Source organism: Tyto alba, unplaced genomic scaffold (genome assembly GCF_018691265.1).
Source record: "Tyto alba isolate M040663 unplaced genomic scaffold, T.alba_DEE_v4.0 Super-Scaffold_38, whole genome shotgun sequence".
NCBI lineage: Eukaryota > Metazoa > Chordata > Aves > Strigiformes > Tytonidae > Tyto > Tyto alba.
Window position 1 is genome coordinate 10246689 of NW_024881313.1, and position 16126 is coordinate 10262814.

General features: G+C 34.9%; 1 protein-coding gene across 6 annotated transcripts in view; it reads left to right on the plus strand.

The window, feature by feature from the left end:
• The window catches only part of DGKB (diacylglycerol kinase beta), a 397600-nt gene that overhangs the window by 65530 nt on the left and 315944 nt on the right, over positions 1–16126 (plus strand). For all 6 annotated transcript variants that reach the window (XM_032991591.2, XM_042802008.1, XM_042802011.1 and 3 more), the window contains exon 2: positions 13368–13628. In XM_032991591.2, coding sequence (XP_032847482.1) covers positions 13559–13628 — 70 coding nt within the window. In that variant the 5' untranslated portion in view covers positions 13368–13558. The remainder of the gene's footprint in view (positions 1–13367; positions 13629–16126) is intronic.

Consider the following 16126-nt stretch of genomic DNA (forward strand, 5'->3'; position numbering starts at 1 on the left):
CAGATTTCCAGAATGGTGACATTACTGGATATACGTAGTTAAATCTGTAAGTGGTAATGTTTCCTCAGCAGTATCTACTTCATTTGAACTACTTGTTTTAATTAATGGTATATTGTAAATGAGGGGCAAGAAATTTTAATTAAAATTCTGTGGTTTGGTTTATTAGGTATCAAGGATAATTTTTATAATTACAGCTTTATTCTAAGTTATTAAATACGTTTTTTTTTTTTAGGCATTTAGACTGAAATTTACCAATTCAAACTTGATAGGATAGACAAAAATAAAGCTGTTAAGAAGTAGGGCTGTTTTATTGACTTACATAAATTAGTACTGTTCATGTGTTTAAATATATTCAATTACAGATCTCAGTTCAGTTCCTGACTTTTCCACATGCTTCCTGTGTGATAGAGAGCAAATTATTTGAGAACAAATGTCTCAGTGTGTCTAGTGAATCTGAAATGCAATTATTAATGCCATCTGAGATCTAACCACTTTTTAAAATGCAGCACTAGGTTTATATTCATTTTTAGGAATTTCAGTTATCCACTTACTTTCTATAAAATGGGATATTTGAATTTCTCTTATTTTATAGTCCTTGTACTTGAAAGTAAGCAGGTCCATCTGCCTCTGTATGTTGTACTGTCAGTGATATAGTCAATCTTTTCGCAGTTTCTCCTCCTTTTATAATACAAGCATATAATAATAACATAATTAGTGGTTATTGACATTTTTAATCTTTTCCATTGGTCAAGTCAGCTTGTAAAGAATGAGCAGAAAAATCAAGTGTGTTTAGGCACTGTTGGATGTCAGATTGCAGGCATTACAGTTTGGGTCAGAAAAGCAACATAGTGCCCAGGCTACATAGTCCCAGTTGCCCAGTTCAGCTCAGCTCTTGGATTTCTGCCTGTGCAGTCTAAGCAACTACATCTAAACAATAGTATCTCAAATTTTGAATTGCAGATTTGCAGGGATGCACGTGACCTGATATTGATGACCTTTCTCTGTAGTGTTTTTTTTTTTGTTTGCTTTTTCTTCTTGTGGCTAATAGTCATCCTTTGTTCTTGGGTAAAACAACACAGGTTACTTATCATGCCTCACATGATAAAACAGAGGGGCTAACTGTCTTTTGATTTGGTGCAACTATAAGAAAAAATAAATGAATTAGTTATGAAAGTTACTGGGGTACAGCAAAACCACTTTTGTGAATGTCAACTGGAACTTACAAACAAGTTAATTTTAAATGCATTTTATCTTTTTGAGGATGGAGGGTTTATGAGGCTTTAGTGGATCTTTGGTGAATGTTCTTAGAAGATAAACTTCTGTTTCATTAGTAAGTATAACTTTATAATGTAAAATATAATCTTTGGAAAAAGAACTCCTCATAAAACAGTTTTAAATAACAAATAGAATATTTTTTTCTCTTTGTTTTTCTTTTTAAATGCCATGAGTTATACCAAAATAGGATGACTTTAGTAAACCGAGTAACTTACAGATCACATTTCTGTGATATTTTTACGATACAGAGAGGATTCAAATGGGGCAAACTTTTTCAAGTTTATTTCATATGTAGAAGAATTCAGTTGTGCAAGTTTTAATACAGAACAAGTGAAAGGAATGACTCATAAATAACAAATCGTTAACTAAAATTAAACACTTATTTCTATTAACAGAACTGCTTTTAAAATTTGAATGTTCTCTAATTGATGAAAGAGAGTTTTACAGGGGTGGCTCCTGGGAGGAGTGTTACCCATATAGATCCTCTGCCTGTTGATAAGAGAAGACTATGCAAAGATCTTTGGAAAAATCTCTTAATTTGAATACTTTCATGGATCAGTTCACGATGGAACAATAGAGAATAATTCTTAACCGCTAAAAAACCTAAGTTTTTTGTGGTTTTTTTGGTGTTTGTGTTTTTTTTTTGTTTTGTTTTTTTTTTTTTTTTGTTTGTTTGTTTGTTTGTTTTTTTTTATTTGCATTTATATTCTCATGCAAGATTTCAATGGAATCAAAACATCCAGACCTTTAGTGATGACTTTGTATATGGAAGAACTATTACAGAGGTTACTGGCTAAGTAGACTGAGCTATATAAAGCAATTAGAGGATAGAAACGTTGAAAAACAATGCAAGATGAAATGTGACTTAACAAGCTTGTGTCTATTCATAACTAACAAGGTTTTTCTTCATAGCTTCTCTCTAGTAGTAGAAAGCTGAACATAAACCTTGAGGTAATTTTGCAGTTTGAAGGATGATGTGGAAGGTCTACAGGTCCAATTTTAATATTTTTTTAGTTATCAGTTTAAATTAATGTTTTGAGATACCTTTGTTTCAGTGAGCAGACCTTCAGTTGGCTTAAGGTAGTTACACATGCAAGTTCTAAAGGTTAATTTGTATCATCACAAAGTTTGAAGTAAAGGAAACAGTTTAAAAGGACTTGAGCTTCTGACTCACAAGGCATCGGGTGCAGTGTGTGTATCGCAGTGCTTCATCTGAGAAACAAACAAAACCAGCAAAATAGATTGGAGGTTGAAAGCAGGAAAGCTTTTATAGATACAAAATAGTGTAATAGATACACGTTTGGAGTTGTTTTTAATTAGTGCAGCTGCTATAAAAGATAAGAATATACATTCATGGAGGCAGTACATCTGTAATTAGTATTGCCAGGAGTGGTAGAGCTTTTATCTGATACCTCTGTTCTGTGTGGGAGTGGAGTCCAGAAGATTGAATTATGTCATTATTCCACTTATAGAAGAACAAATACACCCTTACCAAGCTGCTATCCATTTTATTATACATTTTGTCGCTGAAGAGGAATTCTTTAACAATTTAAGCACAGAAAAAACAATTAATTGTTTAGTTTCTTTTAATGTTTCTGTATTTATTGTTTTCCTTATTTTATCACCCCCTTTGATTTCTGGCTTTTCATTAGTTACCATATTCTAATACATAAGTCTTTTTGATGTAAGGCTTAAAAATGTTGTCAGAATAGACTGTTTTATTTTCTTTCCCTACAAGATATATGTATTTATTTACTTTTAAAAGGAAACAAAAGGAAGTGTATCAAACATTGTATATATTTTGCTTTTTAAAGCTGTGGTAAAAATAAGTTGCACAGAAAATGATTAATTGTTTAAATGACAATGCTTATGTTTCAGAAGTGTACATACAGATAATTTTTAGTTATGAAAAATACAGTAACAGCAAAAGAAGGATGACCTATACTAGAAGATGTCTAGTGCTGTAAAAGGTGATTAAGTGTGGAGATGGAGATTATTTAAAACTGTTGCAGCTCTTGATTACAATTTGTGGATAACATTCAAACTCTTCTGGGCAAAATCCTGTGGGTCCCCAGTAGATTTGCAGAGGATGAGGAAACACAAGTGTCAACATTCAGCAAAGTCAGGGGAAACTGTTTCAGATTTCAAGCTGCAGTCTTGTAAAGTGAGTTCAGTTTTGTATCCACAACTGCATATATGAAGGCAAATGGCTCACTTGCTTCACACATGTTTATCCTGCATCTATTTTCAGGTAATTTTGAACACGTTGTATTACTGTATTCTAATCAGGCTGTTCCTGAGTTTATCAGTAATATAGGCAAAAAGAACTGCAAGGTAGTCAAACTGAACATTTGTCTTTACAGGCTTGTGAGGACAGGTGATGCTGTCACCCTTGAGATGACAGGAGGGGTGAAGTAACACAAGGATCCCCCCAGCAATATACTCAGCAGTTTATAGACAGATCAAGCAAAATTATAAACAAATCCTGAAGGCTATGTGCATGCAGTCCAGACCTGCAATAGGACACTCACTACCCTTTTCTGTCAAACTATATAATGATGTAGCGCAAGTTAAACTCAAAATTGTACTTAACCTATACTTAGCTTGAAGTTTCCTGCATCTGTTCTCAGACTTGAGGAAAGGCTTGTGTGTCTGAAAGCTTCATGTGTTAGAAAATATTTTACTACTTTCTGCCAGTCTCACATTTCTCCTATCTTTAGATAATCATACTTACAATAGCAGTAACGTTAGTGCCAAGGACTACTGTGTAAAAACATAAGCTAAATCTGAGGAGAATTAATTGCAATATTTAAAGAGAGAAAATAATTAGGTAGAACTCCAGAGAAAAACATACTAGAAAAAGATAACAGAAATGCAAAGCCTTTCTCTAGAGAACAAATATTTTTAAAATGCATGCATAATATAAGCTAGCTCAGCCAAAATATTCCCAAGGGAAAGAGGAGACAGGATCAACTTTTTTAAAATTCTTCTCTTTAAGATGGGAAAATCACAGGGAAACACAAATCAACAAAAGTAAGATTTCATATTGAAAACTGAATGTTATGGAAAAAGAACACAAACAGAGGTTGCATAAAAGTGCAATTACATACTTTTGTCAATTAAAAGTGCAATTAAATACCAATTTTTAGTTGTTTAAAAAATCCATGGGAGTACTGGCATTTGTTATCTACAAAGCATTCTGGGGACAGCCTAACGTGTTTAAAATGGTGGGGTTTAGGATGGAATCTTTGGATAAAAGGCTGAGCATTTACAATATAACGACAATATCCTGAAATCAGTAGGCAGAAGATAGAAATTTCACTGTCATCTTCTCATATTCCACTGAAAAAATCAGCACAGTTAACCATGAGGAGGTGGCGTTGTCCCATCTGAAAGATGGGTCAGTGTGTTGAAGTTGTGTCTTTACAACTGTAAGTCTGTCTGGGTGGGACAGACAGGCAGAAAAACAAATAAAGGGCCCTCAGTCAGAAAATGCACTTCCATCCCTGACCAAATCTGTTGTGTGTAGTTCCACAGATGCCAGTTCTTTGTCTTGGCTTAGTCAATGCCAGTATATAACCTGTAGGAAAATTGATAAAGATGTAAGATAAGAGACTCGAGTTGTTTATGCTGTTGAAAGAGAGAAGGCCAAGCTGCCTTAAGTAGTAGTTTCAGGTACTGAGCAGCCATGCAACTGTGACAGCATGGGCCTCAGCGTTGTTTGGGGCTTGTGTGCAGGAGGTTGGGCAGGGGTGCAGAGCTTGCCCCGGTGCTCGTGGTGCGGGGCTGACTTGACCGTTCCCTTCTGGCTTTGCTTCAGTAACACTGCCTCATATGTGCTCTGCTGGCACCTCCACGCCTGCGGTGGCAGGGTGGACACGCCGTCAGGGCAAGCGCTGGGAGCCCACACAGAGCCTTTGCAAATCTAGGAATTATCGTCTCCTTGGAGCTGAAGTTGGACAGGTCAGGAATTGGGTGGGTGATCGAGGAATAGTAGTTTGAGATGCTGCTGGCACCACATAGTTTCCTTTCGCTGCAGATAGGTGTTCCTGTAGTCAAGGGCCCATCCTACTTTATGATATCCCTTTTAGTAGCTCACTATCGCTGAATTCTTTTATAGTAACATTAGTCGATAAATATGAAACCATTTGTAGTTGTCTAGAAGTCTCCACACTATCCCAGTAGACAGTGACATAGTGACAGCTGTTTTTATCCCAGGACTGCAATGTGATCGAATTCTGCATGTAGCTCTCTCCCTAAGGAAGAAAGAAGAAAAAAAAGTCCACCTAGAAGAAGATGGAGCATGAACTTCTGCTATGAAATTCTTTAACCTTCCTGCTAACCTGATCTCTACTGTCTGTACAGATTTCCTGTTGAAGATTAAATTGGGTTCATATTTTCACAGATTATTTAAAAGGCACTCCAGTGCCCTGTTGCCAGTTTATTTTAAAAGTGCATAAAGCTTTGGAATGAGGACTGCTGTTAACAAATCTTTTCCTTGAGTGAAGTGGAACATTTTTTGTCACAAGACCAAAGTACACCTCTTCAAAGGTTTATTTCTGAGCATGAAATAGGAATTTCTGCCCCAGGAAATTAAGGATCATCAGAAATCTTCCCCAGTTGTAAATTACACTTTTCAGCTTTGCCTTCCTCTAATGTAATCACCCCTAGAGCACCTAAATATGGAGAGATTAATTAAACCCAACAATTAAACCAAAAAAATCCTGTAGTTTATTACCAACAAAAGTTAATTGTTATGCAGAATTTAGAGTTTATCCCATGAGAGGGAATGGAAAGAAAAGAGGAAGAACACATGGTAGATAATAGTGAAAGAGCTCACCTGTCTGCTGATATGGGCTCAGATACTCGTGGTGCCAGTTGTGGGGAGATCTATGTAGAGTTCACAGCAAAGGGTGCACTTCTGGAGCTGGCTTTCTTGGGGAAGGTGGCAGATTCACACTTTGGAAGGCAGAGGTTGCCCCTAAGATGTTTATTCTGTGATATTCTAAATTTTGGAGGAGTTCTTGGTGGATATATAGAAATAATAGTGGAACACATGGAAAGAATTGTGATTAATCTTCTCTACAGAGTGATTTATCCAGTGGACAGCCAAATGTGCCGTATTCCAGAGAACTTCCTACAGAGCACGTAGTTACACCTATCAAATCATGTGCTTTCTGTCCCAGATTGCTTTGTTCCATTTATTAAAGAATACCAGTCATAATCCTTAGTGATTCAGCCTTCTTTTTAAGGCTTTTAATACTACAGTAGTATATTTTTGAAATTTACTGATTTCAGAATACTATCAGCTGACTAGAATTTTTTCTGTCTAAACAGTTGATTGTCAGTTTTTTGGTAGGTTGTTTTTTTTTTTTTTTCTTTCCTAGTTGCAGTACATTTAGAATCAATTACTTATACAATTAAAATACTATGCAGTATGATTATTTAGTCATAAAATAAACATTACCAAATTTGAATGTCTCTATGGACAAATTTGCTTGTTTAGTCATTGATGTAAAATGATAAGAAGGATAACTAACTTCTCAAATTTTCTTTTTAAATTTTCACATTTTAAAATCTGTTTTCCTAAAATTGTTATTGAAAAGTTTTTATCACTGGGAACAGTTCCATGACTCTCACTTAGAGAAGATTTTTGAATGTTGTGCTGTTTCTCTCATAAGCATAAAATAAATTCCAGTCTGAAAATGTGTCAGTTTATTTTTAGTTTATTCAGCTATATTATTTAAAGCAAGAAGAAAGCCTTTATGAACTTACGATACATCAGCACATACACATTCTGGTATTTCCTTGTCCCATATTCTCCGTTAGTTTTCATTTATTTCAGTATTTCTTTTAGTGATGAAAACTGAGAAATTTGAATGTAGTTCTTCTGATTTGGCAGGTAATTAGTGTAGCAACTTGGAAATAGCAAACCTGGGAGTTGGAAAAATTTAAGATTTCTCTGAAGTTTCTTTTAAAGTAGTCATGTGATGAAGTTAAGGTACATGAAGAGCAAAGTAAAAAATACAATTAAAAACGTGTGCCTGTATTTTAAAGTGATGTTGCTATCTTGCATTTTGATTAGTTTTTATTGGTGCTTGGTTTCTGTTGCTGGTATCTCTGTCACAGACTGTAGTATTGGTGAAATGTTTTCTCAAAGATTCAAGTATTCTGCTTATCATATCACAGTGGGTTTTGTGCTGCAGGTATTCCCAGTGTTTACTGATACATTACATATAAATAATTTGAGGAAGTGAGTTTGAATAATTGCTTCTCTAGGGAATACAGTCCATATCTTTGTATTAAAATTTAAATGGCTGTTTTTACATGCCCCAGACTAGTACACCTGGGGATAAAGTAGTCAGGAAAACATTCATGCTTTTGAATTGTGTTGAAGTCACTCCTTTAAAGGGAGGGATTTCCAGCTTGGTAAGCAAATTTTCACTGATTTCAGTGTAACAATGTTTATACTTCAGAATTATGTTAATTTACATCAGTAAGCATCCTTTGCTAAATTGAAAAAGAATATGTACTACTAAAATGACTTTATGCTAAATTCTCTGGAAAACAAGCAGGTTGTTACGCACAATATACAATTTATGTAGGAAAAAGCTGTTGTGTTTTGTTATGGGGTCTCTTTTTTTTCATCCATGCTCTTAATCCAGCAGCAATTATAAATTATCATAATACTTCTCCATTTAAGAGTAAAGAAATCAGAATGGTGATTAGCAGATACTTTGGATTTTTTTTCCCTTCAGACTCTTGAGATTAAACTTTCAACTGTGCAAATTCAGAGTATTTCTGACATTAGAGACATTGTTTTCTACAAAGTGTAAAATGAATTGCAGGAATACCTACACAAATTGTTTTGTATACTTGTACATAATTCCTGCATTTCCAATAAAATAGAGATTGTTATCATGTTTTTGCTGAGTTGTTTTTATTTAGGTTCAGCTGTTTTAACAATAGCAACCTTAAGGGAGAGAGTATCCTGGGGGTTCAATAGCAAGTGTGGTCCTTCAGTGCCCAGGAAATATTATGTACTTTGATCCTAACAGCTTAATTAATAGAGAAGAAATAGTGCAACAGTGCATCATAATACCTTATATATTAATGTTACATAGATCTTAAAATACGATCACATGAGAATATATTTTATACGTGAAGGCTGAGCTGTTCTTCAAGTGTTCACTTTTCCAGTGTTTGCTAAACTCACAAATGACACTGAGTTTTCAGAGGAAAGATGCTTTGGTCTTGTCAGTAAAAAGAATGTATTTGCTCTCTGAACTGGTTGAAGGAGTTAATAGAGAAAACTGTTTCAGGTATATGTGTCAGCATGTGGTATCTGACATGTAAAAATTCTCCTTTGGAAAAATCCATGTCGCCCACACTGAAATCACAGGATCTACCTAACCATGGTGAGGGTGTAGGACCCAAATGAAGGAAATACCAAGTACATTCTGTACAGAAAAGTTCTTGAAATTCATAATTGCTTCAGCCTCCATAGCAATTAAGGTATAAAATATTCTGTGTTATTTATTCCTATTGTTCAGTCAAAAGTCACTAATCAGTCATGTTGTGGAGAACTGTAGTTTCCCTGGAAGGAAACTTGTTTTCTTAGGGTTCGTGTTCTTTTTTTTTTTTTTCTTTTTTTTTTTTTTTTTTTCTTTTTTTTTTCTCCTTAGGCATACTAAACCAGAGGGAAATGGGAGAAAACAACCTGAAGGTCTCAGTCTTATATAGCATGGAAGGTCATTACTTAAGATCTGTCATTTTGTCATCTGCATCCATTCTTGCCATCAGCCTTACCCTGTGCTCCCTTTATGGAGTGACTGGCAATCAATGGTGAAACTGTATGTGAGATTTACATTATGGAAGGGCTCGTAGAAAACAAAAAATGGCTCAGTAATTCCAAAAGCCATTTTCTATGCTGTTTTAGGTTTCTCTGTTATGGTGATCAGAGGAAAGTCCCTTAAGGCATGCATTGAGAAGAGTGTCATGCTTTCAGTTGAAGAAGTGAGGATGGACCCCAGAAGAAGCCCTCCTGCCCTTCAGCAGCAAGTAGGGGGTGTTGGGTTGGTTGAGGAGCTCTTGTTGACACAGAGCACAGTCCTCCTCTGAATTGAAGTTCGAAGCTGAACCCAGTACTGCTGACTGGTTTTGTAGGACCAAAATTATTTTTTTTCCCCCATACTCTCTGAAAACTCTTATTTTCTTGCAGTGAGGACTTTATGAGGTGTAATGAGATGATTTGAATGTTGAGGTTGGCATATAGGGGATGTGCCTTTATATTTGTTTTTTCCTCCACTGTATGTTCCTTTCTCTTCTCCACTCTTTAGCCTGGTTTCTGCAGAGCAACTGAGGATTTCAGTGGCATGGGGAATTCCTGGAAACCTAAGTTTGTTAGCATTGTTGGCTGAATGCTAAGTAATTTGATTTGTAGAGTTTTTAACAAAGCTTTACTTCCTAGTTTGGGTATGTGGCCTGGTAGGAATCCTGACAGAAAACTTAATAAACTCTCAAATCCAGAAACAAAAACATGTTATAAAAGGGAGACTGCAATTCTAAGACTTATTATAGTCAGTGGACAGAGGAGGAAGAATTTTTTTTTTTCTAATTCTTTTTGTGATAAAATGAATGGTTTATTAATGTAGTGTTCCTAATTTCTCTTCATTGTATGTCCTACTTCGTGTCTGGTTGAGAGGGCTGCGAATCTTGCCTAGGCATATACTAACAAAATGTGTACACAGATCTGAATTCCCTGTAATAGGTCAAACTCTTAGTGGATCGGTGGAAGAGTTGCCTACCTGACATCCTATGTATTTTAACTGTGGGCTGTAGTGTGCTTTTCAAAGTAATTTATCTCTGCTTGGAGAGGTCAAATCACTGTTTGTACCTGTTTAGTGCTGCTGGTCTTTATTTTGCTTGCTAGCAAGCATATTTGATTAATGTTTTGGTTCAAGATTCTTTTTATTTCCTATGTTGTAGTATTATTCTTGTTACTGCTTTCCTCTTCATTTAGTTAGGTATAGGCTTCTCACTGCATGACCTTCCTGGAGTACTGAGAAAGATCACTAAAATAAAGTGCAAGGAAGTGCATTTAAGTGAAACACTGCTGAAAAAGATAATGTAAATTAATATTTTCTTCTACAGAAATTAAGATGTATTATTGTAAGATAGAGGTGGTCTTGAAATGTTTACCTTAACAAATGGCACATATCATAGGACATAAATATGCACTGATGGCTTTTGTCCTCAGCATCTATATAATCTTAATTTCTTATAGATACGTCATTATCTATATATAAAATGGGAAAATGCCACTGTAAAAGGTTTAACTATGAAAACTAAAAGATGCAGGGAGCAGAGACTTTTCCTTATTTAGGATTCCCCTGCAGCAGACCTTAATAGGAAACTAAAAAAAAAAAAAAAAAAAAGCCTCTAGAAGGTTCCTTTTGCCAAGATTTTCCCCATTATGTTTCTGCATATTCCTGTGTCACACGCACTGAGGTGGTGTACAGGTCCTGGCTGCAGTCCAACAACCAGCTAGCCATCCTCAGAGGACTGCCTACCTCCTCATTACTGTTCCTGGATTAAATCTGGCAAATCAGTTCTCCAGATCCCCCACGGTCTTCCCTTTCAAAGGAAGGAACTTGCATTTTGACAGTTTTCCAAGATAAGAATGTAGTCTTAAACTCTGTTGTATCTTCCATAATAACTCTGATGGCTTACACACACACAACGTTGTCTTTCCTGTCAACTGCCATGCCCATACTAAATTTTTCCACTTCTGTCATCTCATTCAGGTCATGTACCTTTTCCTGCAACACTGTAGGTAGTAGAGCCTGGGTGTCTGGTAAAGGGGAAAGGTATCAGAGGTAAATCATTTAGATCTGAAGTTGGAGAGGGGGAAGTTAATGGGAAAACGTTTTCACTGCCTGTGTGCTGTGTATACAGCAAACCCGATAAGTGGTCAGCTAAATGTATTGCACCTGAATAGACTGATCAGTTTAGAGTGCACAGCAGTTATTACCTGGCTAGCCATCACAATTATAATGGTAAGCTGCTTATCACAAATATTCATATTAAATAATTGAGATAATCTATAACTGTACAACATTCAGCAGTGTTAGCTTTTGCAGATAATGAAGGTAGTATAGTAAGAATACAAAAAGAAATACTGGATGAATTTGTGGTAGAAAATTTTGTTTCTGTTAAATCAATTATGCAAATATAAAAACATTTTCAGTAAAATCTAATCAGTTGTCAAGGATATGAGAAAAATATACCTATTTGAAGAAATAAAACTGTCTTCAATACAATCTAATCAACTGCCAGAAATGAAACCTCTCTAATTTGATTTAAATGTCCCCATTGACCATAGTTATTTTCTCTTGCCACAAATAAGAGGACTGAGGTTCTCAAGACAGAATGAGAGCTTTTCTTACTGAATTTCTCTTCTCGCTTTTGTAATTATGGCCCTTTTTCTGTCACTGACATTGATTCACTCATGCTTGAGTGTTGATGTACATTGCACTTGGCTGACATTATCCACATTAATGTTTCTTTTTCCATCCCAATCTCCATGTTTTTATTAGGTTTTGTTATTTGTGTAACTGGTGTTTCTAGATCTTACCTCTTCCAATTTAAGGTTATGTTTTAGGCTAATTTGAGGAGATGAAGAGCATAGGAATCTATTCTGGTTCAGATTTTATAAAGACAAGGCAGCTGCCAAGTATTCTGTTACAGTATTTAGATAGCCTTACTTGCTCATAATATAGGTACGTATACTCAAATCATTCACCAAGAGGGGCCTGAGAGCAATGAAAGCATGCTTTGGGACTAAGGTGTCTTCCTGAATTTTTGTCCAGGAATGATACTTATATAAGACAGAAAAAAAAAGCTGTTGTCTATCATTGGGTTAATATATCTGTTTTCACATGCTTCTGTTCCTAGCTACTCTATTTTTTTTTTTTTTTTTTTTTTTCCTCCCTCCTCATGACATCTTACTCCTTTTCCTCTCCTCTCCTGGCTGCCAACATTTTCCTCTTTAGCACTCTTTCCATTACTGTGTCAGTCTCTTCTGGTCTGAATTTTTCCTTTGCTCTTTTTGTAATTTGACCCTTGTGAATGACACATTGCTAGGCATATAAACAGATTCTACTTACAGTCTAAAATTAGATTTCTAGTCTAAACTTGTCATCTAGGCAACCTCTGTAATCAATAGCGAAAGATAAATACCACAAGAAAGCAATTCATCACATTTTAAGATTATGTTGAAACTGGAGGGATTAATTGCTGTCTGGGCCACCTGTCTCTTTCTGCTGATTAAAGAGAGCACCCTAGATGACAGTCTCGGATGAGGTACCTGACTTTCAGATGGCTAAAATTAGCTTAAAAGTATTCTACCTGTTGTGCAAGGAGTGGTGTTGGTAATGCATTACCTTTGTAAGATCTGTCCTACAGAGATAGAAACTGCATAAAATTGGAATGATATGGCACTCACAGTTTGATCTTTTTGTTCCTGAACTGATTTGCAGTGGTGCCAACAGTTATATTTGATTTTCAGTAGTCACTCCAGTAATGTGACATTCTAGAAATCAAACCCCTACTATTTTGTTAGAATAGTTAATATTTATATAGCTCATGTGAATTTCTCACCAAATGGCAGAATCCATTTCATTTTTGACATGAGGAGCTAGGAGCTTCAGAACATTTCTGACAAGGCCATACTGCACTGTACAACAACATAATTGGATACAAACCCAGTTATATAAATCATAGGGAACTAAGTTTACTGATAGATAGTTTCTACTATTGCAGTGGTTGTTACTAAATCACAAACATGCCCACACAAGGTGTTCAGATACAATTTGATCATTAACAGTCAAAAATTTTTGATTACTAATGCTGCACATAAGCATTTGGAATTATAAAAATAAAACTTGGAAATACATATAAAACTATTTATGGACAAATACTGTATGGAAAGATGTTGAGCAAAACTGTATACAGGAAAATATTTAGCAGTTACAGTTACTCGCATAGGAAAATGGTATTTATGGTTCTAATGTTTGATCTTCTTTTAACAGTGCTGTAACTCACCACTGAACCAACACACTGGGAACAGCTCATAGCATCAGAAACTTCATCCACATAAACTGATGCCATCACTCTGGTCTCCAAGCACTGTGAACTGAAGCTGAGAATCTGTATGGAGTTTATATCACCTGGGTCAAAGGGATTGTTTTCCTGATATTTAACAAGGACCCTTACTGCCAGTATGACGAGCCAGGAGAAGTGGGTTAACCTTAGTCCTGGAGAGTTCTCTCAGCTACAGAAATATGCAGAATGTAAGTAATTTTTAAAATATGTGATTTTATGGCTAATTAAGAATATTTTGAATGCAGAATATAATATTATTATGTTATCGATATTATTCACTGACAAGTAAGAGGTTAAATTATGTTATTTTTTTTTAATAGAAAATGTTATAATTATGTTTATATGTTTTTTAATCCAAAAGTTATGTTCTTTGGAGGGGGAAAAAAAAAGTGTTTTTTTATTTACTTTTTACTGAACAATTATTATCTAATATGGTACCATCTGGACTGACTATGGATTATGTGACTGTGGGTATTTGGAGAGGGTATTTTTATTATTTGGCTGCCTTAAATTCACCATAAAAAAATGTAGGCCACTGGAGTGGGGTTTGTAGTTAAGAAGAAGTCTTGCTTAGTCATGGAGGAAACATGGAGCTTCCAAGAGAGTCACATCTAGATGTTCAATATGAAGATGTTTTTAATACTATAAACAACATGAAGGAGGAGTTGTCCTGTGTAAGAGCAGGAAACAAAAATCTCTGTAAGCTCAATGTCTAGTTCTTCAAGTAGTGCACAGGCAAAACTTCCTTTAAGTTGCCTGAACAACTTAGATGGCTCAGAATTACATGCTTAGAGGACAGATACTGAACACGAGAAATTACATTTAGGAGACTGTTATGAAGCCTGATAAGAACTGATCTGGAAGAGAAGAACATTTAGGAAGTTTTCCTGTATAAGTAATCTAAATTTATTTTTTTAAAAATGGAGAAAGTCTCATATTATTTATGAATGCTGTTGACTTATTCCTAAAGGAAACATTTGCTTATACAGTAAAATGAAGACTGGTGGTTGGGTTGTTTTTGTGCCTATGACATCACAGCATATACTTAACTGTATTCCAGTGCAATCATCTAACAGAATAATGATTGCTAGAGTTATCTTTAATACTACATTCCACTGGATAGTGATTGAGATTCATAATGTTTTCATGATACCAAGTTAAGCCATGAATGATACTTCATGTGACGCAGTGTCACTGAACTCCCCCAAAAATATCAGGTAGAAATATTTACATGATACTTTCTGGAACAGATGTATTTGATTCTCACAGTTTTCTATAATTGCTGTATAGTTCAAAGTATTCTGTTTATTGTGTTTCTTCCCCATGCCACCTTCTTGTCTCAAAGGTTAAGCTACAGAGATGAAGAAAATTTGCTCCATGTACTGTTTTAAAGTCTTAATGGTGTTACCAAGAAGGTGATATTTTGTGTCTCATTTCATAGTGGAATATAAGACATTGACACCGATCTGGTCTTTAATCAGTTAGGACATACTTCTTAAAGAAGGCCTTGAAGATCTAGTATAAGTCTGAGAACTTAAAATATCCATGCTTCTTAGTTGTCGTTTTATATGTATACAACACAGAGAAACACTAAATAAAGGGAAACAAACAAGATGCAATTACACAGAGCTTAAAGAGAACACATCCAAATTTTATATTAATGTTCTTTTGCCTTCAGAGGCCATTGAAAATAAATTTTTGTGTTTCACGTTTGGTATGAATAATCTTGTTGCATTTAAATTATATCACCAAATGGATAGTGAATATACTATAGCAGTTAAAAAAAAAAAAAAAATACTTCTGAAAATATTTACTTTCTCCTGGGAAAATATTTTTAAATGCTTCTTCGTTATTTTTTTTCAATACCAGAAACTGAGACTTGTAATAGAGAAATAGAACAGTTACGGGTTTTTTTCCTATGCATTCTTGTAATTTAAGACTTCAGTATAGCATTTGCCAAAATATTTGTCATCTTCCTTATGGGGAAAAAAAGTCATTTAATATATTCTTTTTCTTTCTGCTTCTCTTTGCTCCTGCAGCACTTCTTGCACACAGCATAGTTCAGAGCCATTGCTTTAATGGAACTATTGGTATCAGGATAAAGTATTTGGTGAAATTGGTTGTATTTGTTTCTGTTCAGGTTTGTGTGTGTACATAAAAGAAAGATATGGTGTCTTTCAAGCTTACTCTGCTTTTCTGTAATAGAAGTATGTTTTTTGAAAATGTGAAATGTGACTCATCTTTGTAAAAATATTTCAATTTCTGAGGCAATTAGAAAAAAAAAAATTCTTAACTGTATATAGATTTTGTATACTGCCAAGGGAATATAACCCAGATATGGGCCTTATTTTGAATTTCTGAGATGTCCAATATAATTTTACTAAATGACTAAATGGTGGTATCTTTAAATGTGTGATTTAGGACTTTAAAATTCACTTTTAAAAAATAAATAATGAATTGGATCCAAGATTTTTGAATTTTATAGATTTTTATCTAACATGGAGAGATACGAAATGCTGTGACAGTAGATGCCTTTACTTATTACTATATAGTAATTAAATTGTGTGGAATTTTAGAAGTTTGAGTATATATTTGCTTTGATATTTCATTGGCTTTGTTGGACATGGCAAGATAGTGAACTGAAAATCGTCAAATTTCTAGTAGAGTTTGGCTGGCTTGATAGAGT